The sequence below is a fragment of the Hakea prostrata genome, chromosome 7 (genome assembly GCF_041222555.1).
Source record: "Hakea prostrata isolate BN-2017 chromosome 7, UWA_Hpros_2, whole genome shotgun sequence".
In the NCBI taxonomy this organism is placed as follows: Eukaryota; Viridiplantae; Streptophyta; class Magnoliopsida; order Proteales; family Proteaceae; genus Hakea; species Hakea prostrata.
In genome coordinates, this window is record NC_142606.1 from 26238652 (window position 1) to 26262517 (window position 23866).

The window sequence follows — 23866 nt, forward strand, 5'->3', positions numbered from 1 at the left end:
GTCAACTCTTTAAAGAGAGTACTCCCCTTTCTCTAAAAAGTTGGACTCCTTGGGTAACATATCAAAAGGCTATTGATACAACAAAAAGTAGAACTATAAAAAGCCTACTCTTTTACGGTATGGTCGTTGTGGACGGCAAGAGATGATTGGGTAGAGGAGATGAGAAGGCGAAAACCTGAGGAGATCATCATGGAGATCAAGCATGCCCATAAAGAATTCTGGTTGGGTGGAAGGAGAGTGAAGAAAAGAGTAAGCTTATCAAGCCAACTAGAGAGGCCAAATGATACTATATTTCGGAGAGTGCTGGTAGATCCTTTTGTGAGAACTAAGACAGCCAAAACATCGAAAGAGAACGAGAGAAAAGGAGTACAGGTATAGTCATCAAAGATGCTCAAGTTACTCCTTTATTTGCAAAGCCAACCCTTTACAATTGGGTTCAGTGCTAGAAAACGAAGCTTTGGCTATGAGGATGGCATTACTAGATAGATGCGTTTGCTGAGTGTCATGACTATTTGGAAGTTGAGTTAGACAATCAACAACTTGTAAAGATCTTAAATGGCTAGATAACTTCCCCCTTTCAAGTCTCCCAATCGTCTAGGACATTGAGTGCTTAAGCTCCAAGTTCCTTGGTTTCAAGGAGACGACTATGACTAAGCAATCTAACGGTTACCAAGTCAGGACAGCACTTCCCGATTTCAAGCACAAGAGAATGGTAAGTTCCTTTTCGTGGATATTAGAGCTTTCCTAGACCACGTTCTAATATTTACCAAGAGAAGAAAAAAAAAATGCACTAACCACATTGAAAATGATTATCACCCCCATTCAATGAACATTAACAACAAGGTCCCATTGTTCTTGAAAAAATTGCCTCCAAGAACAAGCTTGAAGATTTGTTTGCGAAGGCACTAAAGCATATGAATCATGTAGTTCTTATTCTCCAAGTTGTCCATCTGCAACCTTCATGCTCCAACTTGAGAGGGACTCTTTATCTTGTGCAAAATCTCCTCTAAATCTCTCCTTTGTTCAATAATTTTCTCCCTCTTCCACATTATTTGTTTGTAATATTCTTTCGTTGTGTAGAAACAGAAAGAGGAAATTTATTTCCATATATTTCGCATATTGTAAGCAGTATTCATCGACAAATATCACATGACTTAACCGCAAGATTCAAATAACAACATTTTTTTTAACTATTACCTTCAATATTTTCTGGAAACTGAAATTAAAAGACCATAACGAATCTTATTCAACAGCTATGTTTATTTATAATTACATAAGACTCACCCATCAAAGTAAGCAACCTACTTATTAAAATTAGAGTTTTTCTTTGCATTCTTTCACATATAATTGGCTGACCAGACATTAATTCCTAAATCAATGAATTATCTCATGACTCAGTAAACTGTTGATTTTCTTGAGGAAATGATTGTAGGGATGTATATTTCTCAGAATAATTTTTCCACAGATTCGAGCGCAAGTCAATGACCCATATCTTTCACTACCGAACTTGGCAAACATGTTGATGCTATTACATTGACAACCTGCGATTCCAATCACCTTTGTTTCTCTTTTCAATTCTATCTATTGTATATGGAAACAAGCTAGTAATACTACACATCCATGTATTCTGCTCATTTTCTGGAATACTTAAAACTAAAACCCCCCATAAATGTGTACATATTTGGTAGCTGCAGAGGATTATGTAGATTTTCGAAGAAGCAATACCAATAGATAACATAATGCTGAATCAACAGATGCCAGCGCAACAATAAGGCAGGCCACAAGAACAAGGGTGAGAGTTGCTGTCTTCAGCTGCAAATAAATAAATAGAGACTGTGGTTAGCATTGGTTCCTGTCTTTCTTGAGCTCTAGAAAGGTAGTCAGATCTTTTGATAGAGAATGTTGACACACTTATGAACAAAGGAGACAAGGGCATTAAGCAATCAGACTAACCATATATCTCTGAAGAAACGTTCAAAATCTTGTCCAAGACAAGCAAAGGATAAAAGTTAACAAACTGTGCACTCATTTTAATTTTATGCAGCTGTTGGATTTTAATCAACCAAAAACTTCATCCTTCAAAACAGAAGCAGTGAAGACAAGACAGCATCCAGCATATGAAAATGAAAACAGCTTTATATGGTGTGATGGTTATACATGTTACCAAGAAGTTATATTACCAATGATGAACAAGTTTGTTTCCTGAAGCTTGCACATTCCAATAGAATCCAGGAAATGCCAATGAAATGGCAGATGAATTAGCAAAGAGGCACTTATCTGGCCAAGAATTTGTGAAGGGATGAACTTGTTAACTACATGTGTTAATGGCCTGAAAAATTGACAATATCCAGTTTGAACATAGGAGGGACTGGCTACCAAAAAGCGGGACTAGTAATACCAATTTCTATTACTAAATGAAGGTTGTTGTTCACTTCCTTAGGGTATTTCAATTAGCGTAATCAAGTCATACTTTATTATAGTAAGTCTGACATTAATTGCGTTGATATTGCAGGATAGTCGATTATTCCAGCATTATACCTATGACAAAAAGGCTTCAATTGAAAATAATAAAAGGATTTCCAGGAACAAAACATTCTTTCAAGCCACCCAGCTTCTAGGATCATGGCCATGGTTGAAAATTTCAATAATAGCCAAAAAAGAACATGGCTAGTTATGTAAATTTAGAAGCAGTGCATAAGAAGTCTTTAGCTTTCTTGAGCCCCCAATGGAACCCACTTTTTGTCAGCTGAAAAGAATATATTGGTGGACAAATAACAATGAATGTACCAAACTACATGCCAAGAGACAACCACAGTTATCAAGGGAATGTGGCTAAGCCTAGGCACCGAATCTCCCTTGGGCACTTAGGTGGGTGGCTTTTTAGTGTCTCGCTTTTTGGACCCCCTACAAAATGATGGTCTCATTTATCTTTTTCCTTTTTGTGGTAGTAACAGATATTCAGGCCTTCAGGTTGACTAGTTCGGTAGGTCCATGTTCACCCACAACTGCATGGACCAAGGTTAAACCGAGGCTGAATGAGAACCAGTCAAATTTCACCAAAAGCAGTAAAGAGCACTAACCTATGTGAGCGGTCCCATGGGTATGATGAGTTGAACTCAGGACCTCACATTTCCTTAATAGAACTTAGGTTATTGGGTCCATAATTAATTTGGGAGACAACAATAGCAATTGGTCCTTTGCTAACAGATAGAATTTACAGCACTCGGCACCTGCTAAGCGAAAAGTTACTCGACTATCTCTTTATTTGAGTTTGAAACGGCTTGGAGGACAAAATTTCTATACTTCCAAACCTGTCCTAATAAGTGATCCTTAAGGGACACTTAAACAGGAGTAGGGGAAACCATTTCAACAAAAGAAAGATGACCAAACTTGCAGTCTTGAATATTTTGTTACACTCTCAGCTTCTTGGGGACCTGATAAACTTTGTGGATGTGACATCAATCTCATCAAAATTCACAACCAGCCTTGGCATTTTATGTCTATTGGTTGCATTGGGGACTCCATTTACAGGCAACAGGGGTGATATGGAGCAAGGAAAGCTTGTTTTCTCTATCGAAGTATTTCTTTCCTTTCTCGGTGTATATCTGTTTTTGTTCATAACGTTTGATTATTGTTCTTTTTCTCTTTACCTTTTGTTTTGTCCTTAATGTGGTTTTACCTTTTCTCAAGGCACTGTGATTTGTTTCTTGATTTTGTTTGGGTGGGATTATCGTTTTTGTATTTCATCTTTCTTCTCTATTTCACTCACACTGTCTACTTGCTCAGTTTGTCTTCTCTTTAGTTTCACTGATGTGATGCTGTTTACTGTTCCTATTCTCCATATTTTGCAGGGTGTTAATTCTGTACTTGGTTCTTCTGTGATCTACTTTACCTCATTATGAAGATTCTTAGTTGGAATATAAGGGCATTCTGCTCTGATGTCTCCAGAAAGAGCTTTACATTTCCACTTTACACATCATGAGCATGATATAATATTCCTGTTGAAAACTAAAGCACTTAAGAAGATTCCAGACTGTTACCCAAGTCAATTGCATACTTGAAGATCCATAGCTTTTATACCTGTTTTGGTACATGGGGTTCAGGGGATATGGTGGTGGTGTCAGGTCTTTTTTGGGATCTACTACCGCTGTGAACCATGTTCCCCTGGATGTGTTTGTCGCAATTTTCTTGTCTTGAAGTGTGACCCAACAATTATTTGTGGTAGCTCTTTGACCTTTATGACCCCTATTTTTGCCTGACCGGTGTACTTTTCTGCTAAGATTTTGATGCAGAACCAAAGCCCTACATTTGCAAGAAGAACAATATGCAGTCAAAATAACTGAGTAGTTCAGTACGGAAATCTGCGTATGGTGGTTCCCATACTTCATCCATGTTTTGTGTAATAAATTGAACAGATCCAAAGCTGGGTTGATGAGTGGTTCAACTAAAGCAGTTTTTAGTTTAACTGTTATAAGCAGCCATGTGACAACTTGAAGTGGTCACAAGACCTTTTTTATTTCTTGTAATAGGATTCAGCTGAGGGTCTGTCTCTTCCTTCTCCTAGTAATGTAACCCAGGTTTTAGGGTTAGCTTCAAGGATCTTCTAAAGTGGAACCAAATTAGGGGCTTCAGATGTTTTGGGCAAGGGGTTTATGGGCCAATAAAGCTGCCAGGAATTTTAATTCAGATCTGAGATATTATATTCAAATCCTAGGTCAATCGGGACTGGGTTAGGGTTAGGGTTTGGAGGAATGGCTGCTGTCCTGCAGTTTTGAACTAGGAAAGTCACAATCCTGCAGATTGGGAACTGTTTCAGAGAAGGTAAGGCTGAGGTATGAAGGTTTAGGGTTTTTTCTGAAATCCTAGAAGTTTCTGTAATTCTTCTTGAGAAAGATGAAGTGCATGAAATTTTAAAACTTTAGGAATAGGGCTGCTTTGGCCCTTTGGGCATTTTAAGCTTAGGACTAGGTTCTATAGGTTTGGGCGACTCTAGGAAGGGTATAACGAAGGGTTTTGGGCAGGGAATGAGGGATTCCTAGTTGGGGTGAGATCTGAAAACGTGGGAAGAAGAAGGGGAAGGCTCCCAGGTGTTAGGGAAAGGGGCTGAAACTGCAGGCAATTGATGGGGAAGTGGCACTACTTACTTGGAAACTGAGTAGCCTGCTCTATCAATCTCTTGAGTGCTTGGGAAAGAGGATGAAGAACTCGAAAGTGCAGAAAACAAAGCCAGTTGTAGGTCAACCCCCCACCCCCCGGGGGATCCCACGACTTCTCTCAAGTCTAGTATCAAATTTTCATTCATCAACTCAAAACTGAAAAATACATTGTGGACTAGGCTATTTATATCCACTCAAACCCAACTATACTCCAATGAGGAAACTTGCCTCCTAATCAAAATTTAACAAAATAGGACTCAACAATTTTTACTTAGTCAAAATACTCTAATTTTAGTGACTTAACAACTCACACTAACAGACCCAAAGCAACTTAATAACTAGGACTCCAAACAGGAAATACAAAACAGAATTAAACTCTAGAAATTAAATGGGACTCGATCAACCAATAATACTCGATCCAGGGGTAGGAAAATGACCATTCTAACCCTGGACAGAATTCGGCCCCCTGGTTTGGCCCAACTTCTAAATGGGCTTGGGCCCCCTTCTTGGCTCATTTGGGGCTGAATAGGGCCTGGTTACATCACCTAGGCTGACTAAAAATTTGGCTTTTTTGCCATTTAGTTAAACGCAATCTAAGCAGAGTTCTCATTCCTCACTTTTGGAAACTTTACTCGTCTTCTTGAAAGACAATTGTCTCATGTTTTATCAAGGCTGGTGGTGTTGGTGTTTGATCCAATCGAGAACTTGCAGGGTGAAGACCAGGTGATTATTTTGAAGCTTTCTGTTGGTCATCCCTACACAAGACTCCATTTTTTCTTATGTTTCAAGTTCTCCTTTCAAACCAGCTACTGTCCAAGGATTTCATCAACATTATTAAGTTTGAACCATCCCCAACCCCATCCATTCATACTTAAATCATCTCAGAGCCCCAACCCTGAAATTCCCCGATTGTTTCTCATTTTCGTGAAACCCTAAACTCATCATAGACCAACCAACCATCGAAACCCTTCCATTTTTGGATTCAGTTCTCCCCTCATCCATTCAGAAACCCAAACCTAACCTGGTTGCCTTATGACCACCAAAAACCTCACATTGCTTCTTCTTCCACCTTTCAAAACCCCCACACAACATACAGCTGAATCATTCTAGCATAGTTCCTACCATATTCCTGTTGGGCCATTGGCAACTAAAAGTACATTTTCTAGGTTCTGTAAATTTTCGGTTAGGCAGTGGCAAACATGTGATTCGGCCCAACTTAAAGTCAGTGGCATAATTTGTCTTTCTAATCCTTATTCACAGGCTTTTGTTTCTGGGTTAATTTCAGCTATTTTTGTCTTAGGTAGTCTGCATGATTTGGAGAATGACATTCCCTTCTCTATTTGGACTTCAAAGTTCATCATGTACTCAAACTTGCTTTAGAAGCTTATTTATACCCCACTTGAGAGAAGAATGCAAGGATAAAGAGAAGAGAGTTTATGCGATTCAGCTTCTGCTTTTTGCTCCTTTATGGAAGATTAATCTGGTGTTTAAGTCCAGGACTGTGTTGCAATTGGTGTTTAAAGTCCATCCCAGGATCCTATGTGTTACAAGTTCAAGGTGTGGTCATGAACTTGCTGGCTAAAATCCAAGAACCTTGTTTTGGGAGTGGAGATGAGAAGTTACTGAATTTTCATCTAACATAATCTTTTCCTGAAGGGGAAAAGGAAGCTTATTGGAATGAAGGGAAAGAAACCAGTAGAAAGCATAACCAAATGTGACAACTGCATTTTGCTGAAGGATGTTGGGAGAGCAATTAGGAGCTCCCTGTAATACAGTAATCCATAAGGTTGGCCTCCAAGGCATGGATTCCCTTACCCTGACTACTATTCTTCCCAGCTTATCTCAACAAATAGTATATTACTAAGACTTAATAAAATAAGCTTCTGATGTAACCAGCCCCAATGAGTCCCAAAAGAGCAAAGAAAAGGGCCCAAGCCCATCTGGAAGAAGGCCCAAAGCAGGGGGCCTGAATCTGACCACGGGAAAACTTGTCATTTTCCACCCCTGATTCAAGTCATTATCAATAGGATCGAGTCCAGATTAATTTCTGAAGTTTAAATCTGTTTTTATTTCATGTTTTAGAGTCCTAGTTTTGAGTTAACGTTAGTAATTGGTTGTTAGTGTGATTTGCTAAGACAGGGTTTGCTAAATTAGAGACCTTAACTTAACGGTAGTTTTATGTTAATCAAGTTCTATTTTAGTGAAGTCCTAGTTTGTTAAGTATTGGTTACTTAGGAACCAAGTTCCCTTGTTTGAGTTTAGTTGGGTTTGAGTGGCTATAAATAGCCTAGTCCACAGTATATTTTTGAAACTTGATGATTAATGAATTGATTGAGTAAAAACATGGCTTAAGAAGTCATGAGATTCCCCTAGGAACCCTGCGGCTGGGTAGTAAAAGTGTTCTTTCTTCAATTTTGAGATTTCAGCATCTTCCTCATGCTTCCTCCTTCAACTCGAACAAGACCAATCACTCACGAGTAAGTCCAAACATCCCCAACCCCTTTCCACCTCTCCAGCCATTCCCCACCCCAACCTAATGTAGTATTGTATTTGATTGATCAAAACAGTAGCCAAATAAGACCTTTCACAGGGAATCAATTTCAAATTTAATATACTTAAGATGAAACAGAATTCAGATGTGAAAGAGGGCTGAAACTAGAGTGGTATTATAAGGATAATAGCATAACAATACGAGCTGAATAGATCTTCAAAACAGGGGCAGAACCATGATGAAGAAATTGAAAGAACAATATGACAGAATTGAGAATAACAATGTAATACCCGGGCTTCACACCGCGAGGTGGATCGATTGGATTGAAAACCAACCTACCTTGATCAAACACAAGAATTCTCCATAGAGAAGGACTGCTAACAAAGCAATTTGATTTCAATTGATGAGTTGTGTGTCCTCACATCTTACATAAGTCTCTTTATATAGCATCTAAAGAGACATAAACATTAATGGAAACATCCAACCACTAGCTAACACCACGTACCTATTAATAACTCAACTACTACCTAACTCTTGACAAAGGAAAACTCTTTTGACAATGAGTTTTTTTTATTTTCAAAACACATCCCCTTTTATTGACTTTTCAAGAACTAGAATTGGGCTTAGGTCTAGACCATGGAGATCAAAATATATGGACTAACTTTAACCCACTAAAACAGTCCTAGCCCATGAAAACCATGGGCTGATTTGGATGATAGCTCTAGGCCTTTGACGGGCCTAACTCAATGGGCTTTTTCTTTCTTAAATATGTCTTCAATTCTGCATCAACTCTCCCCGGGTTGAAAACATTCGTATCCGATGAATGAATGAATGACATGTAACATTCATACAAATCGGGATCGAGTTTCTTAAAATCGTCAGCATGAATCCAAGTACATCATGTTGTGAACGATTCTTCCATTTGGCGAGGAAATCATGGTATCCAATGTCACAACGAGTAGTTTTGTGAGAGTCATCAAAAACCTCCTCAATGATGTCAATGATTGGGGCTTAAGTTGAGGCAACCTCAACATTTGTTTAGTGTCTCCATCATCAGAGTGGTGTCCTACATAAAGATGTAAGTCAGCCACATTGAAGACATTGCTTATGTTTATTTCTTCTGGTAGCTTAAGTACATAAGCATTTGGTCCAATACGTTTCAGCACCTTGTATGGACCCATCTTCTTTGGATGGAGTTTGTAGTTGACCCCATGTTGAAACCTTTCTGGATTGACACAAACCATCACCATGTCTCCCGATTGAAACTCCACATATCGTCGATGACGATCAGTTCTAGCCTTGTAGACATCATTGCTGAGAACTATTCTTCGGCAAACATCAGCATGTATTTCTGTGATATGGCATAGAAACTCGTCAGCCTCAATACTCACATGCGCTTATAGTGGTAGTGAGATGAGGTTTATAGGCCATCGGCGTTGAACTCCAAGTAAAATCTCAAATAGAGTACGACCTGTCGTACAATTAACTGAGTTGTTGTAAGCAAACTCAGCTAGGTCAAGTATGGATGGCCTGTCTTCTCATAATCACAAACCAAGCACCTCAGTAAGTTTCCCAATCTTCGATTCACCACCTTTGTCTGCTTGTCAGTTTGTGGATGGAATGCGGTTGAAAATTATAACTTTTGTATTAGTTTTCAGCCACAATGTCTTCCAAAAGTAGCTCATGAACTTGACATCACGGTCTGAGACAATGCTACTTGGTAACCCATATAGTCGTACAACCTCCTTAAAGAATATCTTTGCAACGTGAGATGCATCAAAGATCTTACGACATGGTATAAAGCATGGTACCTATAAATCGCTGACACGGGGCAATATTTCGAGGTGTCACTGGGGGGCGACACGAAACCCCCCAGCGACACCGACTTTACCCTTTGTTGCCGATTTCTCAGCGATGTATCGCCGACGGTCGAAAAAGTTGACGTCGTCGATGAGTATTGAGCTCTTTTTCCTCTTCTCTGCAACCTCAACATGGCCGAAATCAAGATGATGAAGAAGAAGGAGAAGCAGAAGGCGTCGTTAGTGACAGACGAGATCAGAGCAAGTGCAGAGGTTTACCGTTTACTATGGAGACGAAATGGGGCGAGAGAGCAAGCAATTCTTCCTCAAGGAAGCTGGATTGCCTAATGGATTGCTGCCGTTGAAGAACATAGAAGAGTGTGGTTTGCGGCATAATTAGTTCTTTGAACTTCAAATAAAACTAGGTTTGAGAAAATAAATGAATGGTTGGTTATATGACAAAATCTGGAGGTTCTGCAACCACCGAAAACAATCTGCAAATGAGAAAAATATTGGGCTCAATTAGTTCCCATGTACAGAGGAAACACATAATACAGGAAAAATTGGGGTTTCAGTCTTTCAGATAACTGTCGAAACTCGATGATAGGATCACCGTCAAGAGCAGCGTCCGCATCTCCAAGACTTTTCCGGTTTCTGCCTTTCAGATCGATGACCACGACGCGAATCCCAATCAGGTAGGAAAGGGAAAAAAGGCCGCCACCATCCCCGACACCACCACCGCCAAATAGGAATTTATAGTCGAAAAAGTCGTCCGATATATCGTCCTTTGTCGCCGTGTCGGTGGCGTCACTAGGCACCGACACGGCGACACAAGTCGACACGTCGGACCATGGTATAAAGTGAGCCATCTTTGAGAATTGGTCAACCACAACCATGATGGAGTTGTGTCGCTCTTTTGTTGAGGGTAGCCTAAGTACGAAATCCATACTAATATCAATCCAAGGTGTATGAGGAACTGGTAATGGTGAGTACAAACCTGTATTTTGCTTGGTTCCCTTGGCTAGCAAACAGACATTGCATCTCTTGATTACATGTTCAACACCCTTTGAAATATAACGACAATAATACCAATCGGTAACTTGTATAATAGTCATATCCTTCCAAAATGACCTCCCAAACCTCTACCATACAACTCCCATATGATGTGATGTCATAAAGAAGAATTTGGAATGCATAACTGAGTCCCAAAAAAAACAAATACCCATAGTGAAGTGAGTATTTATAATGTTGCTTGCTTTGCTATGACTCCTTGTATGGCATGTTGAAATCTTCGTCAGATGCATACTCATCACGTATCTAATCAATGCTAACTACATGTGCTGAGGATGTGCTAAGAGTAAGTACTTTTCGGCTCAATGCATCAGCCATTGTATTCTCCTTTCCTGTTTTGTACTTCATTGCAAACACAAACTCTTGTAGGTAAGAAACCCATTTAGCGTGCATGTTATTGATTGACTTCTATGAATGTAAATACTTAACGGCCTCATGATCGGTATAAAGAATGAATTCTTTGCCGATGAGATAATGTCTCCAATGGCGTAACACCTGGACAACAGCACATAAAGCTCCAAATCATATGTCAAATAGCGTCACTTGGCATCATTGAGTTTCTCGCTATTGAAAGCGAGGGGTGCCTGCCTCCCTGCATCAATACACCTCCTAGACCAATATGTGAGGCATCAGTCGCTACCTCAAATATCTGGTCAAAATCTAGCAAGCAAAGTATTGGAGCCTCTGTCATCTTTTGCTTGATAAGACGAAAGGCTTTGGTTGTCGTTATTGTCCACTTGAACTCACCTTTGCCTTGCTTCAAACACTCAGTAATAGGTGCCATCATTGCACTAGTTCCGAATGAATCTCCCATAAAACAATGCAAGTTGATGAAAACTATGAACCTCGGTGATTGTCTATGGTGCAAGCCAATTTGATACTTTTTATCTTCTTTAGATCAGCTTCAAGCCCCTATGATGAGACAATAAACCAAGGAACACAACATTTGGCAGCATAAAGGGGCATTTTTTGACATTGATATAGCTTCTCATGGCAAAGCACTTTCATGACTTGCCGTAGATGATCGATGTGATCGTATGGATGCTTGATGTAGATCAATATATCATCAAAGTATAAGACCAAAATTGACCAATAAAAGGACGGAGTACCTGTGTCATCACCCTCATAAATGTCCTAGGTGCATCCATCAGACCAAAAGGCATGGCTTTCCATTCGAATAGTCCATCTTTGGTCTTGAAGGCAATCTTCCACTCGTCTCCAGGCCGAATACGAATCTAATGATAGCCACTTCTAAAATCCAATTTAGAAAAGATCTTAGCCCTAGATAGCATGTCTAACATGTCATCAAGCAACGGTATAGGAAACCTATACTTGACTGTAATCTTGTTGATTGCTTTACTGTCCACACACATGCTCAATGAGCCATCCTTCTTTGGAGTGATTAATACTGGTACAGCACATGGACTTAAGCTCTTCTGAATGAATCCTTTATGTAGCAACTCATTCACCTGTCGTTTGAGTTCGTTGTGCTCTGTTGGGCTAAGGCAATAAGCCGGTAGGTTTGGTAACACCAAACATGCTACCATCAATGGCATATTGAATATCGCACATAGGAGGTAGCTCATTAGGCAACTCATCAGGAACCACATTAGAAAAATCAGAAAGTAACTCTTTGATGGGTGGAGGGAAAGTCACCTTAAGTGGAGGGGTAACTTCCCTTGTAATAAGAGTTAATACCAGCCATGTATCATTGCTAGTGTGAATGAACTCCTTATGAGGAACAACTAACAGCTTCTTTTGTAGTATGGACAACAACTTTTGTGCTTTATCGGTCCCCTTTTGGTTGGTCCTCAAGGACCTCTGCTAACGCATTTCAACTGGGACATTGACTAGGTGGAGAACAATGAGAAATCCTTTGAACTTGAATACACACGGGTTTTTCTTCCCCCCAACCATAACATCTTTATCATATATCCATGATCCATGGTCGACCAAATAGAACATCAGTGAGATGCATAGAGATTTCATCACACCATACCTCTTCCTCATATCAATAGAGCTTCAGTGGTATCGAACACCGTTGATTTACATCCAAAGTATTCCCATTCAGCAAGGATATCCAATATGGTTGAGTGTGCTTCTCCACCTTCAAATTTTCTCTCTTCGCAAAGGTGTCTAAAGTAACGTTGACGCAGCTCCCACTATTAACTATCACCAAAGCAGTATTATCTTTGGACTTCATATGGCTGTAAAAGATACAATTGCACTGCAAGTCCTCTCCTTTGGTTTCAGCCACCAAGATGCGGCTTACTATATGAATGCCATAAGCATCACATCTATTAGCATCATCCTCATCATATGCAGCTCCGTCATAGTCGCCATTATTGAGCGGGTATGGGAATAGATCAGGATCTTCTTCCTTTGCTGACTTTTCAATCTCAACAACAGTATTAATCTTTTGACTATGTGGGAAATATTTAGCATAATGTCCAACCTCTTGACAATGAAAACATTGTGCTCGGTTGCCACTAGTCATAGGAGCCTTGCCCTTATCTTATCGGGTAGGAAATGTTTGTTGAGTAGGGGTGGCTGTAGTAGGTTTTGGTGCTGGAAAATTTCGCCTAACCTCCTTGGCATGGTATCCAAACCTTTTGTTGTTGGATGCCAATAATTATTCCGCACGTAGGGCCTTCTCAAAACAATCCTACACATTCTCTACATCCACAACGCCAATGGCCTTTTTGATTTCAAGCCGTAAACCCAATCTAAAACATGATAGGATTTGGATCTCCCTCTCTTGAATTCCTGTACGAGAAGAAAGAGTCAAATTGTTCCATAGATCACAAGTTCCCTTGACAAAGAGAATTTAACTTGTCGTGTGGTCATAATCGAAAAGTAGATGACAAGTACTTTTCTCTTAGTTCTTCCTTCATTTCCTCCCATGTAATAGGAGCTCTACCACGATCTTCCAACTCATATTCACGAGTTCTCCACCTTCCATGTGCAGCTACAACTAGCTTGGTACATACTAGCTTCATCTTCCGTACCCCCGATAGTTCGTAACCAAACAAAATAGTCATCCAACACTACCAACCAATCAAAAAACACTTAAGGATCATGCTTACCTGAGTATTCCTTGAGTTCAAGCTCAACCATGTTAGAGTCACCAACATGCCTATTGAATATAGGTTGTTCCCCAACAAAATAACTTTGTAGGTGTTCCTCAAAAGTTGGTTGCACAATTGGAATCCTTTGGGGTCCTCCCTATATTTCTCCAAATAGGAAAATTGGCTATAGAATGAGCTAGATGGGATTCTTCACCAAGTGGAGGGTGAGAAGCATGAGTAGAGGCAGCAACTCTGGCCTCCATTTCTGAGAACCTCTCGTCCATTTGCTTCTGGTTCGGTGATTTGGTTGCTCAGTTGTTGAAACATCTCCAGCATTGCCGTCATAGGATTAGTTGGACTGGATGGTCCAGAATTTTCCCTCCCTATCATGGCTTTGATACCAAATAATGTAGTACTGTATTTAATTAAGCAAACCAGTAACCAAATAGGACCTTTCACAGAGAATCAATTTCAGATTTGATAGACTTAAGATGAAACAGAATTCAAATGTGAAAGAGGGTTGAAACTAGAGTGATATTATAAGGATAATAGCATAAAAATGCTGGCTATTTTGATCTTCAAAACAAGGGCAGAACTATAATGAAGAAATTGAAAGGACAATATGAGAGAAATGAGAATAACAATGTAACACCCAGACTTCACATTGCAAGGTAAGTCGATTGGATCGAACACCAACCTACCTTGATCAATCACAAGGATTCTCATTAAAGAATGAATGCTAAAAAAGCAATTTAATTTCAATTGATGAGTTGTGTGTCATCACCTCTTACATAAGTTTCTTTATATAACATTCTCAAAAGACAAAAACATTAATGGTAGCATCCAATCACTAGCTAACACCACCTACTTATTAATAATTCAACTACTACCTAACTCTAGACAAAGGAAAACTCCTTTGACAATGAGTTCTTTTATTTTCAAAGCTCAACCTCTTTTATTGACTTTTTCAAAAACTAGACTTGACTCTTGAGCTTAGGTAGACCATGAAGATCAAAATATGTGGGCTAACTTTAACGCACTGAAACAATCCTAGCCCATGAAAGCCATGGGCTAATTTGGGTGATAGTTTTAGGCCTTTAATGAGCCTGACCCAATGGGCTTCTTCTTTTTTAAATAAGTCTTCAATTCTACATCACAACCTCAAGCCACCATAGCCTCTTCCCCCTTCTCCTTCTTCCCGGCATGACCAGCTCCTAGCCCCACTAGGATACCACAATCCATGCCCTAAAACCCATCCTTCTACCCTCCCTAGAATCGCCTAAGCCAATAGATTCAAGTCCCAATTTTAAAATCTCCAAAGCAGCCCTAAATTCTGGTATTCTGAACTTCTGCACTTCATCTTCTTTGTTGAGAAAGTTGCAGAATTTTAAAATTCTTAGGAAAAAAGAAAGGGAAAAAAAAACCCTAATCCCTTCCCACCTCAATCCCTCTTTTCCTAAATCAGATACTAAACTGTAGATTAGAGGCAATAAAACAGTTCTAAACTGCAGAACACCACCCCATTCCCCAAACCCTAACCCTAGCCGACTCCCAAATAGGCTAGGATTTAAATTTTCAAATTTGAATTTCGAAATCCTATTAATTTTCAGATCTGAATTAACAATCCCAGCAGGTTTGGTTACCCTAAAACCCTTCGCCGAAACCTCTCGAGCCCTTCGTTCACTGGAGAAGATCTTGGAAGCTAACCCTAGAACCAGGGGTTACATCAGCTTCACACAAATGCATTACATGCATTGATAAACTGAGGTATTAGAATACAAACCGTGCTTTGGAAGCTTGGCCATTCTATATACTTCAACTGCCCAGGCTGCTCAACTAGGAATGTAAACAAGGATTTCAAGCCCCTGTGAAGAAGAAAAGGACAAAGTCACGTAATTAGACATCAATCAAACGCCATGGCCACCAATTCAAACTAAAACAAAACAAGCAATGTCAAAAGAACAGTACCCGAATCTTGTTCTAACAAGAGATGACCAAAAGGGCTCTGAACCGTAGTCGTCCTCACTGAACCTAAGTTCTTGCTGGTTCCTTCCGGATGAAGCCGCACATTTGATCTGGGTATGCGCCAAAATTAAACACCGATACTGTTTTCTCCGTATCTGCTTCAAAATACGATGAAAAAAACCCAATTTCTTTGGAGAAATTTCTTCAAAAAAGAAAGCGGGAGGAGACTAGTCAAAACTCACCCTCCCTGAAATCAGTTGAACTGTATGTGAAGCTACGAATCTAGACCCAGTAGACCTCTGTGTCCGAAATGCAAGTTTAGGATTAAAGAGATGAACGAAACCTGATAAGACAGCAACAAAGAAGAAGAGATATAGTACAACCTGTGTACAATAACTATAACAGAAAAAAATTAAAAGAAGAATGAGAAGAAAACCTAAATTCTCTGCTGTAAATGTGGAAGCCACCATTTTCCTCTTCTTATACACAATACACTAATGAGTACTAAAGAGAATCCAGTTTAGAGGAACAGTGGGAGACCGCCCGGAAGGAAAACGGATGAAGAATTCCGATTTTAGTGGGAGTGAAACTCCAAGCACCCTTCTACCCAAAAAAAAACTCCAAGCATCCACTTTAGTTCTAAAAATTGCAGTTTACATCACCCACTTCAGAATTACAAATTACCACAATTATTTGACTCCATTAAAACTGAACTGCACCGGCCCGTTATAGCTCGAACCTTAATGGGTTGTGTTTGGGCTGAGGGTGCCAAAGCCCGCATCAACTCGAACCCATACCGCAACCCATTATAAACCATTTTACAACCCGCTTTATAGTTTTACATTAATATTGTTCAAGTCATCATATTACTACTAGATAGTTGGTATAGATTATCAAAAAAAAACTAAGTATGAATTCAAAGATCAAATAGTCTTTTACTATTTGTAAAGGACAATTAAAAGGATTAAGTATGAATTCCCAATTGAACATATCAAGTTTGTTAAATTAAGTAAATATTTATCCAATCCAAAGGTATTTCTTTGCATATCAAGCTAAATACCAACAAAAAAAATAGATGGATTTTATAGAAGGGGGGGGGGAAATCAACATTCTCACAAAACAATACCCCAATTTCAAGACAATCAATCATAACACAAGTTAGAATTTAAAAGGGTTTTTAGTTTGAAGATTTGTTTTAGGAGGACTATTTAGTCAAGCCTGAGGAATAAACTTGTAGTTTCTATGTTACTACTTACTATTTGAGTTCTTGATTTCTATAAAATGGGTGTAATTTTTACAATATGGAATGACTTTTCATTTTTTTTTATAGGAAATGATCAAATAACAAATTTGTTTTCCATAGAATTTTGGCTCTTGTCGCAAGAAACTCAACTATTTCTTTTTGTTCTTTTTTTTGCATACAATAAATTGTTAGCCTAAACCTTTAGTCAACTCGAGTATCGACCATTAACCCAAACCGTTAGTTAGCCCGAACCCAAACCGCACCAAACCGAAACCTGCCCAAAACTGTTATTTTTCTAAGGGGCCGTGTTTGGGCTAGATGTATTTAAGCTTGAAACTGCACCATTGACATCCTTACCATTAAGTCATTCAAATTTTGAAAGTGAAATAACCATATTACCGTTAAGAGTAGTATCATGAGTTCATGACTGAATTATTTTTCCATACCCCACCTTTAAGTGGCGAAGGGATATCTTCTTCCTACACCTCACCGAAAATCATCCACCAGGCACGGAAATCACCAAATCCCTTCCCTTACTAGGATCATCGCCCCCACCTTCCCCCCTCCCCCTACCGGAGATCTACACCACCACAACTAGTCGCCGACTCAATCATCTTGCAAACCGTAAACCCCCTTTATATCAAGCGTCGGAAATCAAAAAATGAAAAGGGATGAATTGCATAAATCAGAAAATGAAAGGGATTAATTTGGTCTTTCTTACATCTTACATGTGTTTAATTGTCTCAGTTGATTAATGTTGTAACTAATATGTCCACTGCCGGTTCATACCGGTCAAACCAATCTTAATTGGGTTCGATTGAGAGATAAAGGAAGGATGATCAGCGACGTCCAAAGAGGAGCGATGATCCGACGGTTATGATTGAAAGAGTGTTATAAGCGGGAATGCAAGTATAAAAGCGAGGGAAGATCCGAAAAAGGTAAGTCTCTAGGATCAACCAAAACTCTAAGCTCACTCTGATTGAACTCCATTACTAGCATTTTAGAAGCTCCAGAGAGCTCTGAAAACATCATCGACACCATACTGACTAAATCGTCGGAGACAAGACGTCGATCAAGACGATCGGCTCCGTTTCTTACTGGTATTCTGTCTTTTTCAGGAGTGAGAGGTTGATCGATCGAAGAGCAAACCAGACCGAATCAGATCTGAGGAGTTCGGTGCGGAAAACTACGGTTCGAGGCGATCGGCAGAAATAGCACCAACATTTTGGCGCCGTCTGTGGGAACTCAGTTCAGAGCAGAAGCTATGGCTCAATCACCTGAGCGAGAGGAGGAATTACCGATAGAAATGGCGGAAACAAGCCAGAGGGAGCCGAGGAGAGTAAATCCAAAAAGAAGAACGAGAGAAGTGGTTCCAATACCGCAAATTCCAGTGATGCAAACTCGACAGAGGCAGAGTGTGAAACCCAGCCCTGACCCTAATCCGGAAACTCTGTTTATTGTAGGTCCAGTGACCCAAAGTAAGGCAAGAAGTCATCTTTGGGCCATTTCTGTTGAAGACTTGATGGCTGGATTGGAATCCATGAGTGTTGATGCTAGTGTTCCAATTTTGGATACTGCACCCTGATGAAGATTGGATTAGTTGATGGTCTTGGAGTGGTCTCTGTATTGGTTCGAAGGCATTTCTAACTCCTAGGTATGGCACTCTAGAGGTGTGCAAAACCCCTTGATGTTTGGACTGGATCTGAGCCTTCAATTCCCTATTTTGAAGTTGTTGTCTTGATTGGTCGACTCATTGGTCGATTGGACCAATCGACCAATTGATTCTGTTTTTGAAATTTGAATCCTGTCTCTTCTATTTAAGTCTAATCTCGGGAATACTCCGCCTCCTCTGCCTCCTAAGCCTCTGGAACGAGTTAGAACCCTAATCTAACCCATTCCCTTGCATTCTTTGGTGATCTCTTTCAAAGACTTGAAGAATCCTTCATCTTTCTACGAAAAAGGTATGATCTCAACCACTCTCTCTTCTATCTCTGATTTTCTTTCTTGTATTCTGTTCTTCCTTGATATCAGAAAGGTGATGAAGCATTCTTGTAATCATCAATTCTCTGATCTCACCATATTCTTTAAGATTCATGATCATCATCATGATCTTAACCTCTGCCAGTGAATTCTTTGAAAACCCTAACCCTAATCCTTTGAAATCCTAACCTGTGTGATTGTCTGGAGAACTTTTGGTAACCTACCTTGTGTAGGGAAAATCCTTTTTGGGTGATATTATGTTAACCTAAACTTGATCATCTATATTTTCTTGTTTTGATTTGTCTTTGTTCATCCGGAGATCTCAACCTTTGTCCAGGGAGCGAAAAAAGGGTGAAACCCTAATTTACTGGAATCAAACCCAGGAACCCCCTTGTTGATCATGTTAACCCAATTGTTACGTTTTCTTGACTAGATCTGAATTCTTTCATATCCTAGTTCATTATCTTTAGATTTTCTATTTTCCCTCCTAACCTATGTTCAACCTAATTAGGTTAACCTCATGATTTCCAGGTTGTAACTTGAGAACTTGTTTTGATCTATGATTGATGTCCCCTATACCCTAGGATACTACCATAATAGTTTCCCTCTGATTTGTACTCTTTTGAACCACCGAAATCGGTTCTTGATTCTCAAAATTCGGATTTCTTGAAGGCCACTGTCTGCATTGGTCGACTCATTGGTCGATTGGTCCAACAGACCAATCAATCGACCAATGAGTACAGTAACCTCAGTCTTGGTCCGCTTTGATTGATTTCTGATCTGTTCCTTTATGCATCTTTCCTAACATGTTGTATGTACTTGTTTAAGACTGTCTTCTCAGGTTTTGTCAAGTTCATACTTGAATCTTTAAGTTTCTATACGAGTTAGAAGGTAAGGACAATTAATTCCTTAACTACATAGATTGATTGTTCTCTGGTTTCTACTTTATGAAACTATGAGATTACCTACTGTTATTGTACTTTAATTCTGATCTCCATTGTGGGAACAGTAGCACTTGTTTATATTGTCTTTTTATTATTCATGATATATGAGTTGCGATTATTGCCTAATCTGATTTCTGCTTTTACATTCTCTTTTATATGATGAACTACTGGTTGTGTATGTCATGACTGTTCTGAGAATGTGTTTGCCTAAGTTTGGTTTGGGATTGGGGAGTGTCCTTTTGACACTTCTGTCCTTGGACATTATCGGAAATAGTATGGGATGTTTCCGGGGTTGCCCATCGACGCTTTCCCGAATCAATGATTGTCATACCTTGGGATGTCTAGCAGTGTTTGGCTAGGTTTTACCCTTGTTATATCAGACCCGATTCGGAAGGGCATTGAGACCGAACGACCCGTGGTAGCAATGGGGATTCACGGGCGCTCAAGACTGGTGAAATGATCCGTGAGGGGACGGGAATCACATTGTGGGGGCCATTTATTGGAGGGTTGCATATGGCTAGACTTGGGCTCATGGGCGCTCAAGACCGGTGAAATGATCCGTGAGGGGACATGAGAGCTTTCCGTTTACCATATGTGGATAACCAATATGTTGATGAGTCCGTATTTGAGAGAGTCGGATACGCTGACTCTAGAGGAAGGGATACCGAAAAGGATCTCGAGAGGGGAGGAATGGAAGTATCTGGACCTGACTTGATGTAACTAACTAGATGACTTGCATTGGGCTAGGCTTTTCCTTGACATGCGCCGGTACTTATGCCAAATTGTTGTGATAGAGTGTGTTGACTTAACCCCTTACCATGGTTTGTCCGAGAGGGATGCAGGACCCATTACCAACCGGCTGCCCAAGATATCTTAAATGGTTGAGGGAATCCAAGATATCTTAAATGGTTGAGGATGTGAGCGGACTTTCCCAGAGAAGTACGGTGCTATGACTTAAAGCATGTCTACCATAGAGACCAGCATACATAGAGTTAGATGCATTCATACTTTGTTTGTCTCATATTGCATTGCATCTTGTTATGTTTTGTCACATGTTATCTATGTGTTATGGATTAACTACCTTACTGATTTTCTTCGAAACTCATTCCTGTTGTATATTTCTTTTTGTTAGATTATCCTGCAGGTACAGAATACTATGACGAGCAGTACAGCGAAGCACAAGCTGATGAAGCGTATTACACGCAAAGTGCTGGCAACGATCAAGATTACTTTGATGATCCACCGGCGGATCAAGCTGCGTACTACCTTTGAGAACGGCATAGAGTTAGAACGGATTCATTGGATTGATGAAGTCCACACTTATGAAGACGTTATCTATAAACTAGAGGATTATTGTTCTTAGTTTATTTCTTAGCACATTATTTCAGTTGTAATTCCCTTTTGATTTTCATACTACGTTCCGCTTTGTTTGTGGAGTGAGTTTCCGCCTCACTTTACTTCCTTTGATATCTTTGGATATCTGGTATCTTTCCGCACTCTGATTATACTGATTATTCATTATTTGTTTTAAACCTTTATTTAAAATATTAAACCTTGATTAATTACTGTTTATGATTATGTTATTGTTTATGTGGGAGGATGATTTCCTCGATACTTGATCTTCGGGGCTGTGGATCACACTCTCGGGTATGCCAGTTAGGGTACCGGCTGGGAGGATGTGACACAGAGAATGCTGGAGGATCATTCACCTCGTCCAACTGATCAGTTTGAAAGGCAGGAGAAACAGTTAGCAGATACATTGGCGACATCTCGTCCAGAGTTAGATCTAAATCTGATCGCTGAGCGGTTTGAGAGCATGCAGCATCAAATACTGGAGACACAAAATCTGATGAGAACTTTCATCAAACAGATCGGAGTACATCCTGAGGAAAGAGTTCCGGTTTTATCAGCTGGAAGATCTCGAACTCTTTCCCGAGCAAAAGCGACCTTTGTCCCAAATTCTTAGATTCAAAAGTCAGGAGGGAGCCGAAGGAGGTCATTTCTAAAGGAAGGATCAGGAGAGAGTGCGGATCCAAATTATATTCCACTAGAGACTGAAGATCGAGAATCGTCCAGAGATGATCAATTAAGTCATATCTGGAGCAAAAAGAGTAGAAGCGTTGGGGATTGGAGAGATAAGAAAGAAACAGGAAAATCAGGAGATTGCAGATCTGAAGTCTATGGATCGGAAATCAGTAAAAGATTTCGTGTCCTCGATGATCATATTCAGCGACTGGTGAACAAAGATGGCGGAGAAAAAGCTGAGGAAATAATGAACCAAAATCCATTTGCTAAAGACATTATGTCAGCACCATTGCTGCGCAATTTTAAACTTCCGACATTCACGATGTATGATGGAAGCACAGATCCAATGGAACACCTGGCTCAGTTCAATTCTGTTATGATGCTAGCAGGAAACTCTGATGTTTTAAAGTGTCGCTCATTTCCATCTTCCTTGAAAGGATCTGCAACAACCTGGTTCTTCAGCTTATTACCAGATTCCATTAAGGATTTGACGAAAGTATTCTTATCAAGATTCCAAAGTAGCATGAAAAGCAGCAAAACTGTTGATAATTTAGCTGCAATCCGTCAAAAATCGGGAGAATCACTTCGAAATTACATGAAGAGATTCAATCAGGAATCAATTCAAATTAAAAATTTGAATGAGGCGGTGGCATATGACGCTATGTTCAGAGGCCTAACAGATGAGCATCTTCTGGAATTCCTGATCATGAACAAGCCGGCGAATATAGCGGAATTGACAACTCGTTGTAATCAATATGCAAATATGAAGGACATTCTCCAAGCAAGAAAAGAAACTGACAACAGTGGAGTTAAAAGGAAAGATAATGGAGTTGTGAAATCTGATCAGAGAGATCAGAGAGAGTGAAGGAATAGCAGGAGTTTTTCAAGAAATATTCTTGAACGTCAATACAGAAGGGACATCCCAAGACCATTCTAAGAAAACTACACTCCTCTCAACGCAAGAAGATCAGAAATTCTGATGCAAATTCAGCATCAGGGATTTATGAAATGGCCATTACCTATGATAGCAAAGGCGGATGAGAGGAATCCGAATAGATTCTGTAGATATCACAAAGATCATGGTCATGATACTGATGACTGCAGAATTCTGAAAAATGAAATTGACCTACTGATCAGTCAAGGAAGATTGGACCAATATGTTCAAAAGAGAAATGGGGGCAACAGAAGAAATGCCGCTGATCAGCCGAGAAGGTGGAATAATTGAACACCAGCTAGAGAAGAACAAACCAAGGGAGATTTTCAGTACAACTCTCCAGAGGAAAATGCTAAACAGCAGGAAAATCGGCAGATTCATCAGAAGCAGTCCCCCGTCATGACCATCCTGGGAAGTTTGGATTTAAATTCAATTTCAAAGTCTAAGGCGCATGCCAAGTATGTGAATACTGTTGAATCTCATGTTACTCCTAGAAGAATCAAAATGATGAAGGAAATAGTCTTCATGGAGGAAGAAATGGAAGGAATTCAAGAACCACACGATGATGCCATTGTGGTGGTCATCGAGGTGGCAAACAGAGATATTCATAGAGTTCTGGTAGACACAGGATCATCTGTAAGCATCATGTCTTATGAAGCTTTTCACCGATTGAAGTTAGATACGGTCAAGATAAAACCTTGCAACACAAGGCTATTTGGATTTTCTGGAGAGTCTACTTTGGTAGAGGGGACTGTGGAGTTAACAATAACACTTGGAACACATCCACAAACGGTAACCACAGTTACTAAATTTTTGTTAATAAAAAGTCTATCAGCATACAATATAATTCTCGGGAGACCAACGTTGAATACTATTGGTGCAATAATTTCGACAAGACATTTGAAGGTCAAGTTCCCAACAGAAAGAGGCATTGGAGAATGCAAATCAGATCAGAAAACTTCAAGGTAGAGCTATACAACTTTTTTGAAGGACTCAAAAGCACAAGGTAAGGCACTCGCCTTTACTGTTGAAGTTACGGATAACAGGGATGAGGAAAAAATTCAAAGAGGTGAACCGGTAGAAAAGCTGGAAAAAATCTGTTTTGGTTTAGAGAATCCAGAAAAAGGGACCATGATAGGAGCTGATCAGAATAGTCAGGTCAAGGAGCAATTGAGAGAATTTCTTCAGCA

The 23866-nt window shown here is 39.7% G+C and overlaps 1 protein-coding gene across 2 annotated transcripts; it reads right to left on the minus strand.

Moving 5' to 3' along the window:
• Nucleotides 1-821: 821 nt before the first annotated feature.
• Nucleotides 822-16201, minus strand: LOC149010827 (uncharacterized). Of its 2 annotated transcripts, none has more exons than XM_089161252.1 (5): nt 15987-16201; nt 15793-15893; nt 15554-15660; nt 15369-15450; nt 822-1812 (listed from the first exon to the last, which is right to left on the minus strand). In XM_089161252.1, exons 1-5 carry the CDS (start codon nt 16018-16020, stop codon nt 1699-1701), a joined length of 438 nt encoding a protein of 145 aa, XP_089017378.1. In that variant the 5' UTR covers nt 16021-16201; the 3' UTR covers nt 822-1698. The 2 variants fall into 2 exon arrangements, with proteins under 2 accessions (XP_089017378.1, XP_089017377.1); XM_089161251.1 differs by having other exon boundaries at nt 15554-15705.
• Nucleotides 16202-23866: the final 7665 nt, after the last annotated feature.